Source organism: Podarcis vaucheri (genome assembly GCF_965113315.1).
Source record: "Podarcis vaucheri genome assembly, chromosome: 1".
NCBI classification, from domain to species: domain Eukaryota; kingdom Metazoa; phylum Chordata; class Lepidosauria; order Squamata; family Lacertidae; genus Podarcis; species Podarcis vaucheri.
This window is the reverse complement of record NC_138759.1, coordinates 75,285,266-75,303,016: the sequence shown is the minus strand read 5'-3', so window position 1 is coordinate 75,303,016 and position 17,751 is coordinate 75,285,266. Positions and strand designations below refer to the sequence as shown.

General features: G+C 41.9%; 1 protein-coding gene across 11 annotated transcripts in view; it reads left to right on the top strand.

The window, feature by feature from the left end:
• The window catches only part of PTPN5 (protein tyrosine phosphatase non-receptor type 5), a 71,956-nt gene that overhangs the window by 32,230 nt on the left and 21,975 nt on the right, over window positions 1–17,751 (top strand). For 10 of the 11 annotated variants that reach the window (XR_014212651.1, XM_082194041.1, XM_082194038.1 and 7 more), the window contains 5 exons: window positions 7,843–8,015; window positions 8,400–8,519; window positions 10,943–11,026; window positions 15,364–15,602; window positions 16,722–16,911. Coding sequence is in view for 10 of the 11 variants with exons in the window: in XM_082194041.1 (XP_082050167.1) it covers window positions 7,863–8,015; window positions 8,400–8,519; window positions 10,943–11,026; window positions 15,364–15,602; window positions 16,722–16,911 (786 nt within the window). In the remaining variant the exon portion in view is untranslated. Of the gene's footprint in view, window positions 1–7,842; window positions 8,016–8,096; window positions 8,185–8,399; window positions 8,520–10,942; window positions 11,027–15,363; window positions 15,603–16,721; window positions 16,912–17,751 lie in introns of those variants that run through there. The other variant, XM_082194042.1, reaches the window with a different exon arrangement.

Below are 17,751 nucleotides of genomic sequence, written 5' to 3'. Positions count from 1 at the left end.
ACCTTCAAGCTTTAGTCCAGTGTTCTACCTACAATTAATCAATGGCTTTCTCTGAATGCTATTGTCCTGTTTGCAACAATAAGATCTCCTACCTACATGAACTGGAGAGCTTGTTAACAGAACATTCAATCATTATTTTTTTAAAAAGAGTCAGTAGGCAGTCGTGTTGGCATAAGTGTTGCACCTGTTTTCTTCCATCAGTCACAGAAGCCATACACCCTGCAGATTTTGAAATCAATTGACTGCTATGGCACAGTCCACAAGGTTCTACAGAGAACAAGAATTCAGGCATGCCAGCATGAAGCACACTGTCCCTTATTTATTTCATCTTTCTGGTGAGAGCTTTGGGCATGATCCACTTAGAAAAGCTGGGCATTCCACAGAAGAGTTGTGAGTTGGATCAGCCTTGATGTGAGTATCGGTTCAGGAGATTGGATGCTGCAGTTTCTGGAAGGCACCAGGGCCTACCATTGCTATGCTATGGAAAGCCTATGTGACGTTGGAAAGGGTCGATCACTTGTCCTGCCTGGGAAGTTATCTTTCCACAAGGGCCAACACTGATGCCAAAATCCAGCATCACATAAACTCTGTGAATGCAGCTTTCTCCCAATTGAAGCGCAGTGTGTTTGAGGACTGGGGCGTTAGCAGGGAAACCAAAATGCTTGTTCACAAAGCTATTGTACTACCAACTTACTGTATGCTTGTGAAACATGGACCACTTATAAACAGCATCTCCAACTCCTCGAAAGACTCCATCAACGGTGTCTCCAAAAATTTCACATGTCACTTGGGAAGACAAGCGAACTAATGGAAGAAGCAATGATCACAGTGTCAGAGCAATGATTCTTCAACATCAGCTTCATTGGACTGGTCATGTTGTTCAGATGCCTGATTATCGTCTTCCAAAGCAACTACTCTATTCCAAACTTTAAAATGGAAAGCGTAATGCTGGTGGACAACAAAAGAGGTTCAAGGCAAGAACCAACAACTGGGAACCACTGGCCTGTGAGTGCTCCAATTGGAGAACAGCATTTACCAAAGGTGTCATGGACTTTGAAGATGCTCGAACTCAGGACAAAAGGGAGAAACGTGTTCGAGGACAAACCCTCACCATGATCAACTCCTGCCCAGAAACCTATGCCCCCACTGTGGAAGGACGTGTGGATCCAGAATTGGTCTCCACAGTCACAGACTCACTGTTAAGACAGTGTTCATGGAAGACAATCTTACTCAGCTACAAGTGATCGCCAGTGAGGAAGCAGCTATGGGCTGCTGCATAGATACAAACCTAGCATGGCAATCTAATCTAATTAGCTGCATCAAGCAGCTGGGGAAAGTTACCCAGGGCTATAAATTTAGAACGTCTTAGCAAGGGAACTTACTCCATGAGCAAGAGGGGAATCTCAGCTGACAAAACATTTTAATGTTCAACTTCCTTGAAAACATTTCTCTTGGAGAAACCTGCTCTAAATTAACTACCTTCCAGTTCTATACTATTTAAAATTGAAGCTACTTGTACTTTTGCATGTTTAGATATCAAAGTTAGTTTAAAAATCAATGTCTATTTTATGGCATGATCCTAGTGATCTTAATATGGAAGCAGAGAGCCGAAGCAACCATGTACCCATTAAATATATATGAGGCTGCATTTGAAGTTAACTGCATGGCAGGAATGGTATAATTGGAGGTACCTAAAAATAAGAATAATTAACCAAGCCTTTGAAAACCAAAGGCATATACCTATAGCTGTCAAGCATATTGCATGCTACCATCTTCTGTAAATGGTTTAAATGAAATCTAATGGTTTGATCCTATGTGCTATTGAGAGAGTAGATGTTGTCATAGACTAGGGAAAGAATGAAGGCATGTGAACAATCTTATCTTAGCTACATTTCCAAAGAATGCAAGGTTTTTCACTTCACAGATACCATCTAAAAAATTCACATATATTGCTAGTCGTATAAGAAGGCCATAATATTATGTAAAGTATTAGATTGCACAAGAAAATGGAGCAAAGAGAAAATATAATCAGGAGCTCTTCCAAAGTTGTGATGTTTTAAGCAAGATACAAGTATAGACTATGGAGTCAGCAGGAGTTGCTGCAGTGACTCATGAGAAGGCATTTTTTTGAATCAGAATTTGAAAGCTGGATTGGGTTGGATGATATCAGACAAGACCTCCAGCTGAACAGTGACAGTGATGGATAAATTGTCCCAGAAAGGATTAGTGAAAGAAAGCTATGAGCAAGGGCGGAGGGTGGGATAATAGATTAATTATCCATTAAAATGCCATAAGACCCCAAGAACCAGAAACCTATATGAGGACCTTTTGATTATGATAATCATAATCCCGCCTCCCAGGGGGAAAGAGTTGCAAATCAATGTATTATCCTGTTAGGATCATAAATATACTTTACTGAAAAGCAATGATGTGCTGATGATACATAAATTTGAAGTGAAAGCTTCATTGTAATGGGTATTTCAGAAGTTCACGAACTGCTTTATAAACTTCTGCTTTCAGAATAGGAACGGCTTCATGATTTTAACTACACTCTGCATTACTGCAAACCAACCATATGGTTTCATTAATGATGAATAAATAATCATACCTCTTTTCACACAGTTGCACATACACAGAGAAGAGTTACGTAGGGGGCACTTTTTTCTTTCTCTTTTTCTTTAAATCCCAACCTGTGCAGTCCTTCATACTTATGTTGGCAAGCTCCAGAATAATATTACAATCTTTCCATTGTTCTTTGTGGTTTGGTTGCTATGACTCTGCTCTAGAGTGCATCTGGTAACTATACCAAAGAGTGAGTTTTTGAAGCTACATTCTGCTGTCAGTTGATGACCCTAAATTAAGTTCTATAACCCAAACTGTAACCACAGGCCCAATCTGTCAACAGCTAAACAAATCACATTTTTTTCTAGAAGGCCCTTGTATTTTAGTTTTGCCAATTCTGTTTTGGCATCAGAATTCGGCTCTTGTGTTAAGGTTTTTATCTTTAATCTACCTCCTACTTTATTATCCTTGTTTCAGCTTTACTCAATCTGCATGAAGTGGGTACTTGAATGCTTACAGATGTAGTTTTTATTTTAGCTGGAGGATTACAGAGCTTTTGTGTGGCTTTGCATTTTCAGGGTTGAGAGGCTAGGCAACTGATGTGGTAAGAGCAGCTGAACTGACAACCTTTCATTGCTGGGTTTTTCTTTTGTTTTTAAAAACAAAGCTCAGAAGTCCATCACCAAATTGCCTCTAAGTACTGGAAAACACTGAATGCTGCAAAACAACCACACACATTTGTTTTAGCTATTGCAGAAAAACAAAAACAAAAAAATTCTTCATTGTTTGGCAATAATTGGCCATTGTTAGCTGTCCAAAAGAGAAATGGGGGCTGCTAGGAAAGACAAAAAGGCATCCTTGAAGGAAGTCCCAACTGAAAGATAGCAAATGCTAACCATTTGTACTATAATGAAACCTAATATTCTTCTGTGTTCTCACAAGAAGCTCATATTTCTGACATCATTTTCCATACTTTTTTTTTTTTAAGGAAAGTCAGTTTTTCAGAAGGTCTAGTTGGGGTTTGAAATGGTGTATCTATTCCCAAAGATGCCCATAAGAGAAAAAAGACCAAAACAAACCTGTGTCCATAATCTAAACGTGTGGAGTACTTTGCAGGGTTGTTCAATCAGTTTAAACATTTGTTTCTTTGACTAATGCTTGAACTAAAATTCCCCTTTGAGAACTTTAATAAGGAGGACTCCCTGGCTTCATTTATTTCTTCTTCTTTTAAGTGGTAAGTACAAGCAGCCAACCATAAGCTACACTTTGTACAGGTTGCATAACACTGATTTGTAAGCTCATACATAGTGCATTATGAATTCATTAATGGCAGGTTGCAAACTGACAAATAAAGTAACACCACCTCGTTCAAGCTTTTAACAGCTGAATTCACAACCACAATGAGAAATTTGGGTCCATGCATTGTGAATGGATGAGATTCAAATTCCATATTCATGTGTTCCACTTTCAACAATAATGGAGAAAACAGTGGTTCCTGTGGAAGGAGCAACAAGATTTTAATCCCCAAGTTAACCTCTTTGCTTGTTCATTAGGGAACCAGCTACAGTCATTTTCCTGGCATCCAAGCTATACAATCCAGTTTCTTTTTCTTAGTTACATTTTTTTGGGGGGGGCATGCTTGTCCACTTCTCTCCTCAAAGAACTACAATTCTTTTTTCCCTCAATTCCATGGAGGCCCAAGACTCTACTAACTAGGTCATTTTTAGATCATTGGTATTTCTTATTTTTCCTGATAGTTTTGCACCACCCAAAATGATTATTGTTTTTTCTTTTCTTCAAAACATCCAAAACCTCTTAGATTTTGTTACCTTTTCCCCCTTTATTTTTTTTTTGTTATAAACAATGAAACATCTTGAATGAACTGATAATATGTACCATAAAAGAAGGACTACAAAATGATGACAGGTTCATTGGAATAAGCTACATTTTCTCACTGTTAATACTGGTTTTGTGACCTGTCGGCCTCAGCTGGATGTGGAGAGGTTCTGTGCTGCAAAAGATGGAATCTTGCTCTGGGAAGGGGCAGCCAGCTCACTTTTCAAACCGTGACCCCTTCCTCCCATTAGCCTTGGAACAAATCATAGTGGTTTAAATTGTGGTGATCCTGATGTCCTTGTCTTTTCCTTCCTCATCGGTGACCTTTGATTATGGCAAGCAACTAAGATAAGCATATCACCTCTAGTACAATTTAGCACAATTTGTTTGTGGAAAGATTATTGTGCGCATTCAGCCTCCTTTAGAAAGCTGGGTCATTTCTCTAATATTATATTTCTCTTATATTGCAAACTTAGGTCTCCCACTCAGAATTTTCAGGGATCCAAAGAGCACACACCTAAAGCCTTCCATGCTTCTTGCTAATTTTCTCTTCCCTCTCTAGCGGCTCGCAACAGGTTCCACATCATGCTTTTCTGTTTTGTGTGTTGGGAGGGGGGTAAGGACTCTCACTGGTGGCAGCCAGCATGGCAAATGGTCAGGAATGATGGGGGTTTTAGGTCAGCCACATTTGGAGGACCGTTTCCCTATGCCTGCTGTAAAAGATTATGGGATGTTCCAAAATTTATCTTTAGGAGATTAATAAAGATGATATGGTTACACAATGGTAGCGATTGTTCTATTGCTAATGGAAGAATGGAAATGTCATTTCAGTATGCTATACAGACAGCTCTGTGCCCTCTTCTCTTACTTCTTCTGTTTTACCTTGAGAATGAGCTCCAGAACAGGGAGCCAAAATTGAAGCCACTTGAAAGAGATGAAACTATGGATCTGATGGGCTTATGCAGGTTTTCCCCCTGAAGGAGAAGCTTATTCTATTTCTGTTTCCTTTTTTAGAGAAAACTCGTTGAATTTCTGCATGCCATTCAGCAGCTGAAGGAATTTGTCTTGTATTACCTTTACAGGAAACATTTACTGCCTTCATTTTAAAGGGACTTTGCCTCAGTAGGTGATTTTATAATCTCCCCCACCTCAACCTTTAGAACAAATTCTTCTCTCAGGGTTTCATAATTCCTCATTTCCTTAGAGGGGATTTTATGTCAGAAGAAATTTTCTAATTTCCTTTTTCATGGATTCTTTTTTGTGTTCAGAAGAGTTGTTCCTTCTTAGAAGGTTGCCTCTCGAGAGAGTTTCTTTTTAAAAGAAATTATATGTGTCCAAATAATTTTGGTGGTTGCCATTCTTCAAGAATTTTATAAAAGGGATGTCTTCAAAGAAACTCTGGCCTATGTTTGGTTGGACTCATTCCAAGCTTTTCCACCAAACATTCCAAGTTTCCCAGCAATATAGTTTATCAAGTCCTATCTTAAGCCTGCCTCATCTAGGCTTTCTCTGCTGCTTCTGAAGTTGTGGTGGTGCTCACCTCAAAACTGCAGTAAGGAGCTGAGTCATCATCTTTGGGCTACTCTAGCAGCCATGCCTCACCTTCTCTGGCACAGCTGTGTCAGATCTAGCAAAAGTGTGGGAGTTGAAGCTGTTTCCAGCGGCCTCTCCATATATATAACAAGGCTTGAATATAGCAAGGCTTGATCTTCAAGAGAAGCAGTGGGAGTTGAAGATGCTTTACTTTTTACTTACACATTGCTCAGGAAAGCAGCTGCCACAATTTTGTTGTGCATGCACACACGTGTGTGTGTGTGTGTGAAAAGACACACAGAGAGAGACATGTTGTTAAGTGCATGATCACCAGTCAGTTTTTAGGTGCCTTGTCCCAAGGATGGAGACAGAACCCACTGGAGAAAACGGAACACTGCATGGAAAAAGAGAACATTGCTTCGTTCCCTCCATCTCTCATTCCATATGAAATGACAGGTGGACTGAGTGGGAGCAATGTGAAAATTAATGTGGAGAGGATTGGTGACTCAGCAATGACTGTAAAGTCAAGCAATCTCCTCAGACGTTTTGGCACACAGCTACTCTTCAGCTTGCCCATAGATTACAATAGGCCATTTAGTGGGTGGGACCAGGTAGGAGAGGGGTCAGGAGGAAGTGGTTGTTGCTCACCATCACAGAGGAGGATTCTTAAGCAGTTTATCTGCAGTTTTGTTCGGAGGCCAACAGAGGAGAGAAGGAAAGCTATGTTTCTGTTTCAAGCACTGTGTTTGCAGAGTACTTTCCTAACAAATCAGATTCCTATTTTAACAGTTACAGCCCAGTTCTACAACCAACTCTCACACGCTTCAGCTATGGCAGCTTGTTTTGAGCAGAACAGAGTAGTAAGAGTCAGTGTGGTGTTGTGGTTCAAGTCCTGCTCTAGAGCCAGGGAGACCAGGGTTCATATCCCCACTTGGCCGTGAAGCTTGCTGGGTGACCTTGCACCAGCCCCTACCTCACAGGGTGGTTGTGAAGATAAAAATAGAGATGGGAGAACCTTGCACACAACCTTCGGCTCCTTGGATGAACAGTGGGATGTGAATGAAAAATAATAATAATAATGCAGGTAATGAATATAGTTTTGAAACAGCTGCCACTGAGGATTATAGATCTTTGATCATTCAGGGGAAAATAAAAGAATGAACAGTGTCTGGACTTGCAGGATTTACTGCCAAATCCTATGTATATTTACCCTGCGTTCAGCTGAATTAAATGGAACTTAGTCATGCTGGCCACATGACCCGGAAGCTGTACGCCAGCTCCCTCGGCCAATAAAGTGAGATGAGCGCCACAACCCCAGAGTCAGCCACAACTGGACCTAATGGTCATGGGTCCCTTTACCTTTACACCCCATATAGGATGCCTGGGAACCTGTGGTACGAATGTGCTACATCTGTTGTGGACATTTCATTTAGGAGGTAGTATAAAACTCCATGGTGCCCTTTAGACACATACCGGGTGATTTATTAGTGTAGTATTGCACAATCAGATTTGGGCCAGAAGCTCTTTTATTGGCTCTGAGTGAGCGCTTCAAAATGGCTAGTTGAGTTTATTATTGTAACAAGTATATGTAAAGGTGTAAAGCAAGGCATATGATATCACACAGCCCCAAAGGAAAGAACTGAAAACTGAAGTACATACGAACAACAAAATGCTGATTCTGTTGCAGGTGGGGAGCGGAGGGGGAATGGGTCATTATATATCTCCCCACACTACATTTTTCCTATGAAGGTAGCATGGATTAGTGTGGTGTTCATGTCTCCAGCTGCAGTTACTAACTCTGGTTGCTGGCAGGTATCTGACAGCTTTTTCTGTCCATCTGCAGCCCAAGCAAGAGTGAAAGGCTTATATTGCTGTTTTATTTCCTGACTTGTTTCATTTGCGCACATGAAGGTCTTTCGAAGCCAGCTGTGATGGAACCACCAAATGGAGCTGATGAGCAGCAGGAACTGCAGAGCAAGGCAGAACAATCTCAGAAAGGTTCTTCGAGGAGGACTCCAGAGCATAGCTGGGTGGCTTGGTGGACCGGAGGAATTGCGTATCTCTTCGCCCTGTCACAGATATTGGTAAGGATCCGGACTTAACTCAGATGGAGATTGCTTTTTTAAAAAAAGAGAAAAGGACAACAGTGCTTTTGTTTTTTTTAGATTCATACATTTTAGGGGCCAGATTTCCCACATCATATATGCTGATATAGCTGAAATTATGTCAAAAGCTGTGCCATGTTACAACCAGGTAATAATCTGTTTGTCTTTTTATTCCAGTTAATGTATGTAGCCTGCAAAAATGCCTGGCTGATACAAAAACAATTTTTTGTATTTTATCTCTGTTTGCACTTTAAACAAATGAACAAATGAAAACCAATTGGTTATGCAGGCTTGAGATTAAAATGAAAATTTCACTTTCCTGATGATGAAAGCTCATGATGAATTATTTGATTGACTGCACAGGTTATCTCCCTTATGTTTTGGTATGGTGGCTGTGAAACAATCCCAGAATTTCTGGAGGTTTTTGAGATATTGTCCGATCTGCTTACTTCACCTGGACAATTGTTTACAGATTCTGAAAAGGTATGTTCAGTGATATCTCTAACCTTTTAATGCAGAACATAGTGGCTCCCAAACTGTGGAATGATCTTTCATCAGATGTCAAAGAGATAAATGATTATACGACCTTCCATAGACATCTGAAGGCATCCCTGTATCAGGAAGCTTTTAATGTGTGATGTTCTGTTGTGTTTTTGTGTACGTATTCTGTTGGAAGCCACCCATAATGGCTGGGGCAACCATTATTTATTTATTTATTTATTTATTTCACTCTAGACTTGCCGATTATTATCCTCCCTTTTCCATCTTTCTCTCTGCCATCTCTTGCTTTAGCTTTCCCTTGGGAGATTGGGGTAGGATCGTTGCCTCTGACATGTTTCCTCTGACCTAAGTGTCACTCCCACAAGTGAGGGCGAACTGCCCCTTTGAGGAAGTTGGATTGATCGTAGAGGGCACCAAAATTCAATTCCCTTCCTCCTTCAGTGCATCCCCCACTTTCAGCGTAACACAGACCTCTATGGATGACAGGGGGTGGGGGAATGAAGGGGAGGAGAATTAAGCTCTCCCACTTCCTTGGCTCAGTGCCACTGTTGAACTCAGGAAACTAACGTGTCTTGCTGTATTCACCACCTGAGTCCAACCCCCCCCCTCCCACAATGCCTTCAGGGGAAAAGCGAAAACTCTTATATATAACATTTCAGCCCCCAAAGCCATTGTGAGGGATGGGTGTCAGCCACTGCAGTCCCTCTTAAGCCAGGAAACAGCTCCATGGAGCCAGCTCTGGGGAAAGCCTGCAGCCAGTATGGACAGGTGCTTCCCAGCTAGGTGCTGAGCAGCTGTGGAGCTAGCTCACGGCAGCTGAGTTGTGAATAGATTTCACAGCCCCTCTGTTTGAACTGGGCACTTTCAGTTTCATCTGTAAGCTGCCTTTGGGAGGTAGGATTTTAAAATGCATTTATAAACCATCAGTGTAGAGACCAGGCACACCTCTATGGGGACAGCGTTTCACAGTCTAGAGTCTACCACAAAAAGCCTTGTCTTCACATGTGAGCACACATAAAGGCTTCTGATGCATATATCAATGCCTGGCAGCCTTGTATGGCTGAAAGTGGACTTCCAAATAACTTGGTTCCAAAGCACTTAGAACTGAGCTGAGAAATGCAGTGATAACCAGCTCAGCTGGCACAGAACTGGTGTTGCATTCTCTTATCACCTTGCCCCCACCAGCAACAGAGCAGCAGCATTCTACCTCAGTTGGAGTTCCCAGACCATCTTCAAAGGCAGCCTCTCATAGAGTGCATCACAGTAGCCTAACCTGAATGTGACTAAAGCATTGATTTACTTAGGCAAGGTCCAGTCTTTTAAGATAGGATTGTAGTTGGTGTACCAGCTTGAGCTGGTAAAATGCACTCCTAGCTACAGACACTACCAGTGTTGACACAAACAGCATGGTGTCTAGGAGGACACCTAAGCTATAGCACTGGTCCCATCTAGCACTGGTCATACCAGTCCACCCAGATCAGCCAGCCATCCCACCCATAGCACTGTCTGCATTAGACTTCAGCTTAATTCTAAAGTCATCCCCAGACACCTGTTCAGGAGTTTTACAGCCTCCCTAAGATTTGCAAATGGAAATGAGAAATAAAGCTGTGTGTCATCACCCACATATCGTTGACACCTCATGTGTGGAATTGTTTCCACAGACAGAGCAGTGCCTCTTAAGTCCATATTTTCTTAATGTGGGACCTTGCAGATATGGGATCAGATCTCCTGTCTCCTTAAAATAATTTAAGAAAAGAAATGGGGACCCTCAGATTTGGTTGGAACTCTGACAGTAAGAGAGGGGGCAATCCTTTCTTTCCGGATCCCTTTCCTGTTGTAAATTGCCCCATTAATACTGTCAATGGGACAAATGGTTTCAGAGGAAACCCCACCTTTCCTTTTCAGAACAGTCCCATTCCATTCTGCTCCTCCAAGCTGTTTTATTTTTCTTTAAAGGCAGATGGTCTGATCAGTGACCTTCAGTGTCTTCCCTAGTTTTGTGCTTGAGTTATGATGTCATGCGCTAGGAAGCAGTTTCAAGTCTGATTGATCCTCACGCTACACCACAAAAGAAGCACCAAGCAGAAGGAAACAATTCAGAGGCATTTGGATCAGTGGATCAATCACTCCAGTTCTAGGGATCAATTTTATGTAAGAGATAGTAGAGTCGGCATTTCTGTCCTGTTTGATGATAGCAATTGGAAAATTTGGAATAGGGGTGGGCTGAGTTTGAGTTAAAACTTTAGATTTGAATTTGAGATGTTTTCATATAATGAAGGCTCTTGATTTCTGGCCATGGATTTTTAAAAGGGATTAACTGGATAGGTAATTGAACAGCAGCACTAGGAACTTTTGGACTTTTAAATACCTCCAATTAACCTGTATGGGTTTGTGTTGTTTTGTAGGATCCGAAAAGAGATGGGGGTATCATAGTGCCTTGCTTCTTGCTGTTTGTGGTTTCCTTTGGCTTGCTACTCCTAGGAATATTGGTAAGCTAACGTCTTGAATTTATTCAATTCCGATTAAAGAATTTGCTAAACAAATTGATACCTTCCAAGTTCCCTCAGAGTGTCATGGTGATGCATTTCATGAGGAACAGTTTCTAATACCCCAATAAGCATTAGCAATTCACATGCACATGGTTTGAGCACGTAAACATTGTTACATATATATTGTTGTTAGGCTCATTCTGGGACATGGGACAATTGCAGGATTTTCTCTGGTAACTTGGCAGGAAGTGTATTTAAAAACCACTCACTAAGGATGGTAATTAATGTTAATACCTCTGTGAATAAGAATACTGATGTGGGTAGTGAGATTAGCTTTGCTGTTCAATTGCATTAGCTTTTTGCTCAGGCTTTTCTTTGCAAGATGTATTGTGAGATCAAATAAAAAGCTTTCAGAGAGTGGTGTAATAGTGCATATTAAAGTGCAAAAGACAGACTTCTAAATTGACACTGAACTGTATAAAATCACCAGAACTTGTACAATGAGCCACTCCAAGTCTGAAACAAGCCAAATCAGAATAAGCACAGTGTGATGTTTTTGTTATGATCGGTCCTACTGAATTTTCTGCAGTTTCCCCAAACTGTTTCTTGCCGTCAGAGTCAATTAAGCACAGCAACAAAGAAACAAAGTAGTCGAGATCATTATAGGTGTACAACAATGTTAATACGTTGCTGTAATTTAATTTATGTTACATCAATTCCCTTGGTTAGCTTAGTTGGCAAAAGCCAGAGAGTGGGGATGGATTACTGAAGTGATCCCATGGTGGGACATATCTGAGATCACCATCAATGGATGAATAAGAATCCAGGTTTGACATACTGGGGAATCTGTATAATAGTTCATAATTTGAAACAAACAACATTTTAATCAAGAAAGGAGGGGGGAGTAGGGCAACAAGGACTTATGTTTAATTTATGGAATGTTGAGAGCAGCTGTGTGTGAGAGAGAGGGAATTTTACTTCTTAAGTGTCAAAAATTATAGTACAGTCAAACCTTGGTTCCCGAACGGCTCCTTTTTGGAACATTTCAGCTCCCGAATGCTGAAAATCCAGAAGTAAACGGTCTGGTTTTCAAACGTCTTTCGGAAGCCTAACATCCATCGCAGCTTCCGCTTGAGTGCGAGAAGCTCTTGCGGCCAACTGGAGTACTGATGTGACGATACAACAGTATTATTTTTGTGTTGGTTATCACATCATTTAGCATAAACCTACAAATAGGAGGCGTGGGTTCACATCCCACTTCTGACACATCCTTGAGGACGCGGGTGGCGCTGTGGGTTAAACCACAAAGCCTAGGACTTGCCGATCAGAAGGTCGGCGGTTCGAATCCCCGCGACGGGGTGAGCTCCCATTGCTCGGTCCCTGCTCCTGCCAACCTAGCAGTTTGAAAGCACGTCAAAGTGCAAGTAGATAAATAGGTACTGCTCCAACAGGAAGGTAAATGGCGTTTCCGTGCGCTGCTCTGGTTTGTCAGAAGTGGCTTAGTCATGCTGGCCACATGACCCAGAAGCTGTATGCCAGCTCCCTTGGCCAAGAAAGCAAGATGAGCGCCGCAACCCAGAGTCGGTCATGACTGGACCTAATGGTCAGGGGTCCCTTTACCTTACAAAGTACATATTTCCCCTTTTCACAGAGTTATATTTACACTGCAGACTTAAACCAGTTTAACAGTAATATATTTATCCTAGAGAACTCTTGGGTTTATAATTGCTGAGAAAGGAAAGATCACAAAGGTTACCTCACCAAACTACACTTCCCATGGTTATTTGGGAATGCCACTGCTACTTTACCTTTTACTGCTAGAAAACTGATACACGTTTGTAGAATAGATCACACCTTTGGGTACTGCCAGAGTAACACTCCTATCACATTTTATTTCTCTTCACTTCTCTGTTGTGGCTCAACAATATCAATTACAGTTTTTGACACATTGTGTGAAACAGCCCAGTTTTAACCTCTGCTAAAAGAAATCAGGTCAAAATTAACAAGGTGTCTTGGTAAATGGACGCAGAAGTACACTGGCAAAAATTCACACAAATAATGAAAAAGAATAAAAGCTCTAAAAATGAAGACAGAAAATGAAAGAGAGTGGCCAGGAAAAGGGACAGTTGAAACTTCTCTGAGATGAAGTATTTGAAAAAAATATACATATATGTTATGAAAAATTAATTTTACATAAATAGAAGGGAGTAGAATGCCAATGGTTGCAGAACATGGAATGATGTATGAACTGAAAATCCCTGTTGGTTTGGATCAGGGGTCAGCAAACTTTTTCAGCAGGGGGCCGGTCCACTGTCCCTCAGACCTTGTGGGGGGCCAGACTACATTTTGAAGGGGGGAAAATGAATGAATTCCTATGCCCCACAAATAACCCGGAGATGCATTTTAAATAAAAGGACACATTCTACTCATGTAAAAACACACTGATTCCTGGACCATTTGCGGGCCAGATTTAGAAGGCAGTTGGGCCAGATCCAGCCCCCGGGTCCCAGGCCTAGCTATGGTTTGGATACTTCCTTAGAGGACAGGGAGAGGTTGAAGTCCTGGCACTTTGCCAGAGATTATAGGCAGCACACTGTTTTAAACAGTGGAGCCCTTTGAGCAAGCTGTTAAATTGTGGATATTCTGCATTGAATAAAAGCAGACTTGAACTTATCCTCACAGGTTATTAAATTAAGTTGGTTTGTGTATTTAGCAGCTTAATATCTGAATTAGATTTAATGCAGTTTTCTGGAAACGCTGTTTGCACAGTCATAGAGACCAAGCAAACTGACTGTGCCAACGCCCCGGCCCTCCGCCACTCCTGTCTCTAGGTGAGGCCCCTATAAATGGAGGCTTCTCTTAACCTTCCTTGACAGCCCCCAAAGGGGTAGATTGGATTTGCATCCTTAAGCTGCTTATTTTATTGCTGACTTGCTCTAGTAGCTCGGAAATTTCTTTTCAACCTGAACCTGCCTCATTGATCCTTGTTCTGTTCTCCGTGGACAGTTGTTGTCCTTCTCTTCTCTAACAGATGTTGAAATATTTGACAACTGCCTGTGTGTGTGTGTGTGTGTGTGTGTGTGTGTCTCCATTTCAAACTTAGTGACTTAATTTGAGAATGGGGTAGCCAGTTCTGATTATAATATATCCACTAAATAAAGTGTAACACTATGAAGTGAGTAGAACCCTTCCTTACATGTCAGATTTTCTGAATTTTCAAGAAAGGTGATTTTCCAAACATTTGTTGTCGTTCAATACTCTTTTTAGTTCTGGACTTGTGTCACACTCTGCTTTTCTGTATACCTGGTTTCCTGCTCCAAATTTAGCTTCACATCGGGATAATTGATGTTCATCTATGAGCTTTATTCCGGCTTCTGAGCTATATTGACTGGTTCATCTCTTTTTAAGATTATTTGAATGAACAAGGAACTTATAAAATAACTCTCTTGTATTTGCAGGAGACCTAGTGTCTTTTTAAAATGAATTGAGTTCCTGGTGTAGGGTGTCTCTGACTAAAGACAGCAATACTTCATTGGAGAGTTGAAAGTGATTTGATTGTAGCATTGCTTTGCAAGGTGTGTGAGCACAGCTTTTTTCTCTTTCGCTCACCTGTGGTGAAACAGTACAAAGGTCCACCACACCACTGGGCAGAGGGAGATCTCCCCCCCTGCACCAGCAGCAAAGTTGAGTGGCAGAGTGCCACCCCATTTCTCTGGCTTGCCAGGAGGGGAGGCGCTCTGCAAAGCTTTGCCGCTAGACCTGCTCTGCTCCTGGAAGCTGGGGAGACTAGCAGCAAAGCTGGGTGGTGAAACAGGATGCCACCCCTTGGGGATGCCACTTGAATCAGCCACCACATGGGCAAGCCAGCTCTGAGTATGCAGACTGTGAGCAGGCAGTGATTGCTCTTTCAAACAGCCTTCCCCTTTCTGGGACGGGGGTGGGTGGGAATTATCCTATTTCTCCATGATTCTAGAGTAGTCACAGCCTGTGACCTAGGCTTACATGTGATTTTTGTGCACTCATTCACAATTGATCACTACACAAAGGAGCAAGTGATTTCACATTTGGCATTGACACAGACTTTCCATGCATGGGATGGCTCTGCTGTAGTCAGTGGCAATGCCTAGCAGGTTCCATAAAGCCCTCTGCCTCACTGCAAACATAGAATGGACAGTCCTCTTGTGACACTTGCAAGAAAGAGTTGATTGTGTAGCATTTTCCAGCTTGCTTTAGTGCAGTTTTATTATGCAGAGGTATAATGGACCCATTGATCACTAAAAAGGCAAGTCCTTTTTCAAACATGCAGAAAGGTCCAGATACTGTATATTTCCCCATAGATTTGGTATCTGCTGAAGACACCTCCAGATCCCCCATTTCCCCTCCAAGAGGACAGGCGACAGTCTGTAAGCCGCCAGCCTTCATTCACCTATTCCGAGTGGACAGAGGACAAAACTGAAGATGAATTTCTCGATCTGGACCCCGTGCCAGAGACACCAGTATTTGACTGTGTGATGGATATGAAAGTAGAGACAGATCCAGCAACTCTAACGGTTAAATCTGTGGGACTGCAAGAAAGGTAAAGAAATGCAAAGAGCTTGGGTCCAGGAAGGTGGAAGTGTAGGCATTCTGAGTGGATTAGCCCAATAAGAATCTGATTAGTCGGCAGAGTTTATTTTTATTCAGAGCAAGAGAACTGGACTCCATAGTTGCGTCATATGTGCTCTTATAGGCATTTGTGGCTCACCTAGGGCAGGAGTAGCCAGCATCTGCCCTCCAGATGTTTTCGGTGCCCTCCCTGTTAGGAAAAAGGTTATATGAGAGAATCTTTTGAAAATGTTGAATTTTAGCAGGAAAATGTAGCTCTTGAATGACAGTGATCAGTTAGTCATACATTGAGTTTATTCACCATTGTGGCTAAGGACCTAACCAGATATATCAGTCATTAGGATTTGCTTTGATTATTAGTCCCAAATGTTTGAAGAATGGAGATGATCTGGGCAATGTTTAACTCTTCCTCACCAACATTAATCCCCACCCTCTGCCTTCTGGCAAGCTACTATTAGCTCCGTGGGTGTGGGGAAAGACCAGTGCAGATGTTGTTTCTGTCTCCCCCTCCTCACCACCACCACCACCCCTGGAAGCAGATGGGTTTATATCTGAGAAAGGACATGGGTAGTGAGGGTTTGACCCCTTTCTCCAAGCGCCAAGTCCCTGTCTTCAAAGCAGAAGTCATAGTGCTATTCCATAGGAAAGCAAAAACTGAAAGGAAATCCTAAGTGTGGATCTGGTTAGGGCCTTGGACAAAATGTTGATGTAAATTATGTTGGTGATTACGTTGATAACTGATATAGCTAACCAAGGGAACATCATCAATAGTGTTATGATAAGGCTGACACTAGTAAATCAATTTATTCTTTTTAAGCTAATAATTTTGTTTGTATTCTTATTTTTTCTATTCTGTATTTTTTAAATATATTTTTTGAATTGCTGGTGCAATTCCCTGAACTATATATTATTTCAGCATTCTCCAGCTTGGAGAATATTATAATGCATGGTTTACACTCATGGTTTCAGGTACCTTTAGACAGATTATGTTTGGGGAACAACACATTTGTGTGTGTTGCCCAAAGTAAACAAGAAAAGTAGGCTGACCAATTTCACAATCACCAACAAATGTGTGTTATGTCTTGCGCAGGAGGGGTTCAAATGTTTCACTCACGTTGGACATGTGCACTCCAGGCTGTTCTGAGCAAGGGTTTGGCTATATTATGTCCCCAAAGGAAGAGTCAGCTCGAGAATACCTCCAGACGGCATCAAACGTTCTCACTGAGGAGGAGCTACACCAGAAAGCATTAGATTCTTTTGTACTCCAGACAGAGTTTTTTGTGAGTATCTTGATCATCTGGGTTTGTAAGAATCCAGCCAAGGGCTCATCTCAGCCAGCATCCTGTTCTCACAGACAGCTGGAAGAAACCCACAATCAGGATTCAGGCACAAGAGCATCTCCCCTCCAGCAACTGGTATTCAGAAGCATCCCTGCCTCCACCCACGGAGGTAGATCATAGCCATTGTGGCTAGTTGGCCACTGAAGGCCCTCTCCTCCATGAATTTGTCTAATCCTCTTTTAAAGCCACCCAAGTGGGGGACCATCGCTGCCTCCTGTGGGAGCTGTTTCCATAGTTTGACCATGTACTGCATGAATGCCCACCAACATTCAGCTCCACTGATATCCCCAAGGTCCAATGTTATGAGAGAGGGAGAAAAAGTTTTCTCTGCCCACTTTCTCCAGGCTTGTGGTTTGTTTCACTCCAAACAAGCAACAAGCTATATTCAAGGTATGTTCTTGGTTTACCATTTGTGGTTTGTTTGGGGGTGGCTTGCCCATTCATGCTTAGCCGTCGGTTGACTTAGCCTTATATGTGAACCAGGCCAATGGGTTCTGCACAAATGGACAAGAATTACAGTCCAGCAAGTGCAAAGTACTGACCTATAATAAAATAAATTACATGAGAAGTCACGCTACCTCCCCAGGAAGAGCCTTTTCTGTGCTGCAGCTCATCTGCTGCTTCCATATCTTAGGGAATGCTATGGCTTCAATCCTGCACATAGTTGAGATGTTTATAACCCATTGGCTTCAGTGTATTTAAGCACCTTCACCCTCTGCAAGATTGGTGCATAAGTATTTGGTCACAACATTATCCTAAGTGTTAAAGGTAGCTCTTAAC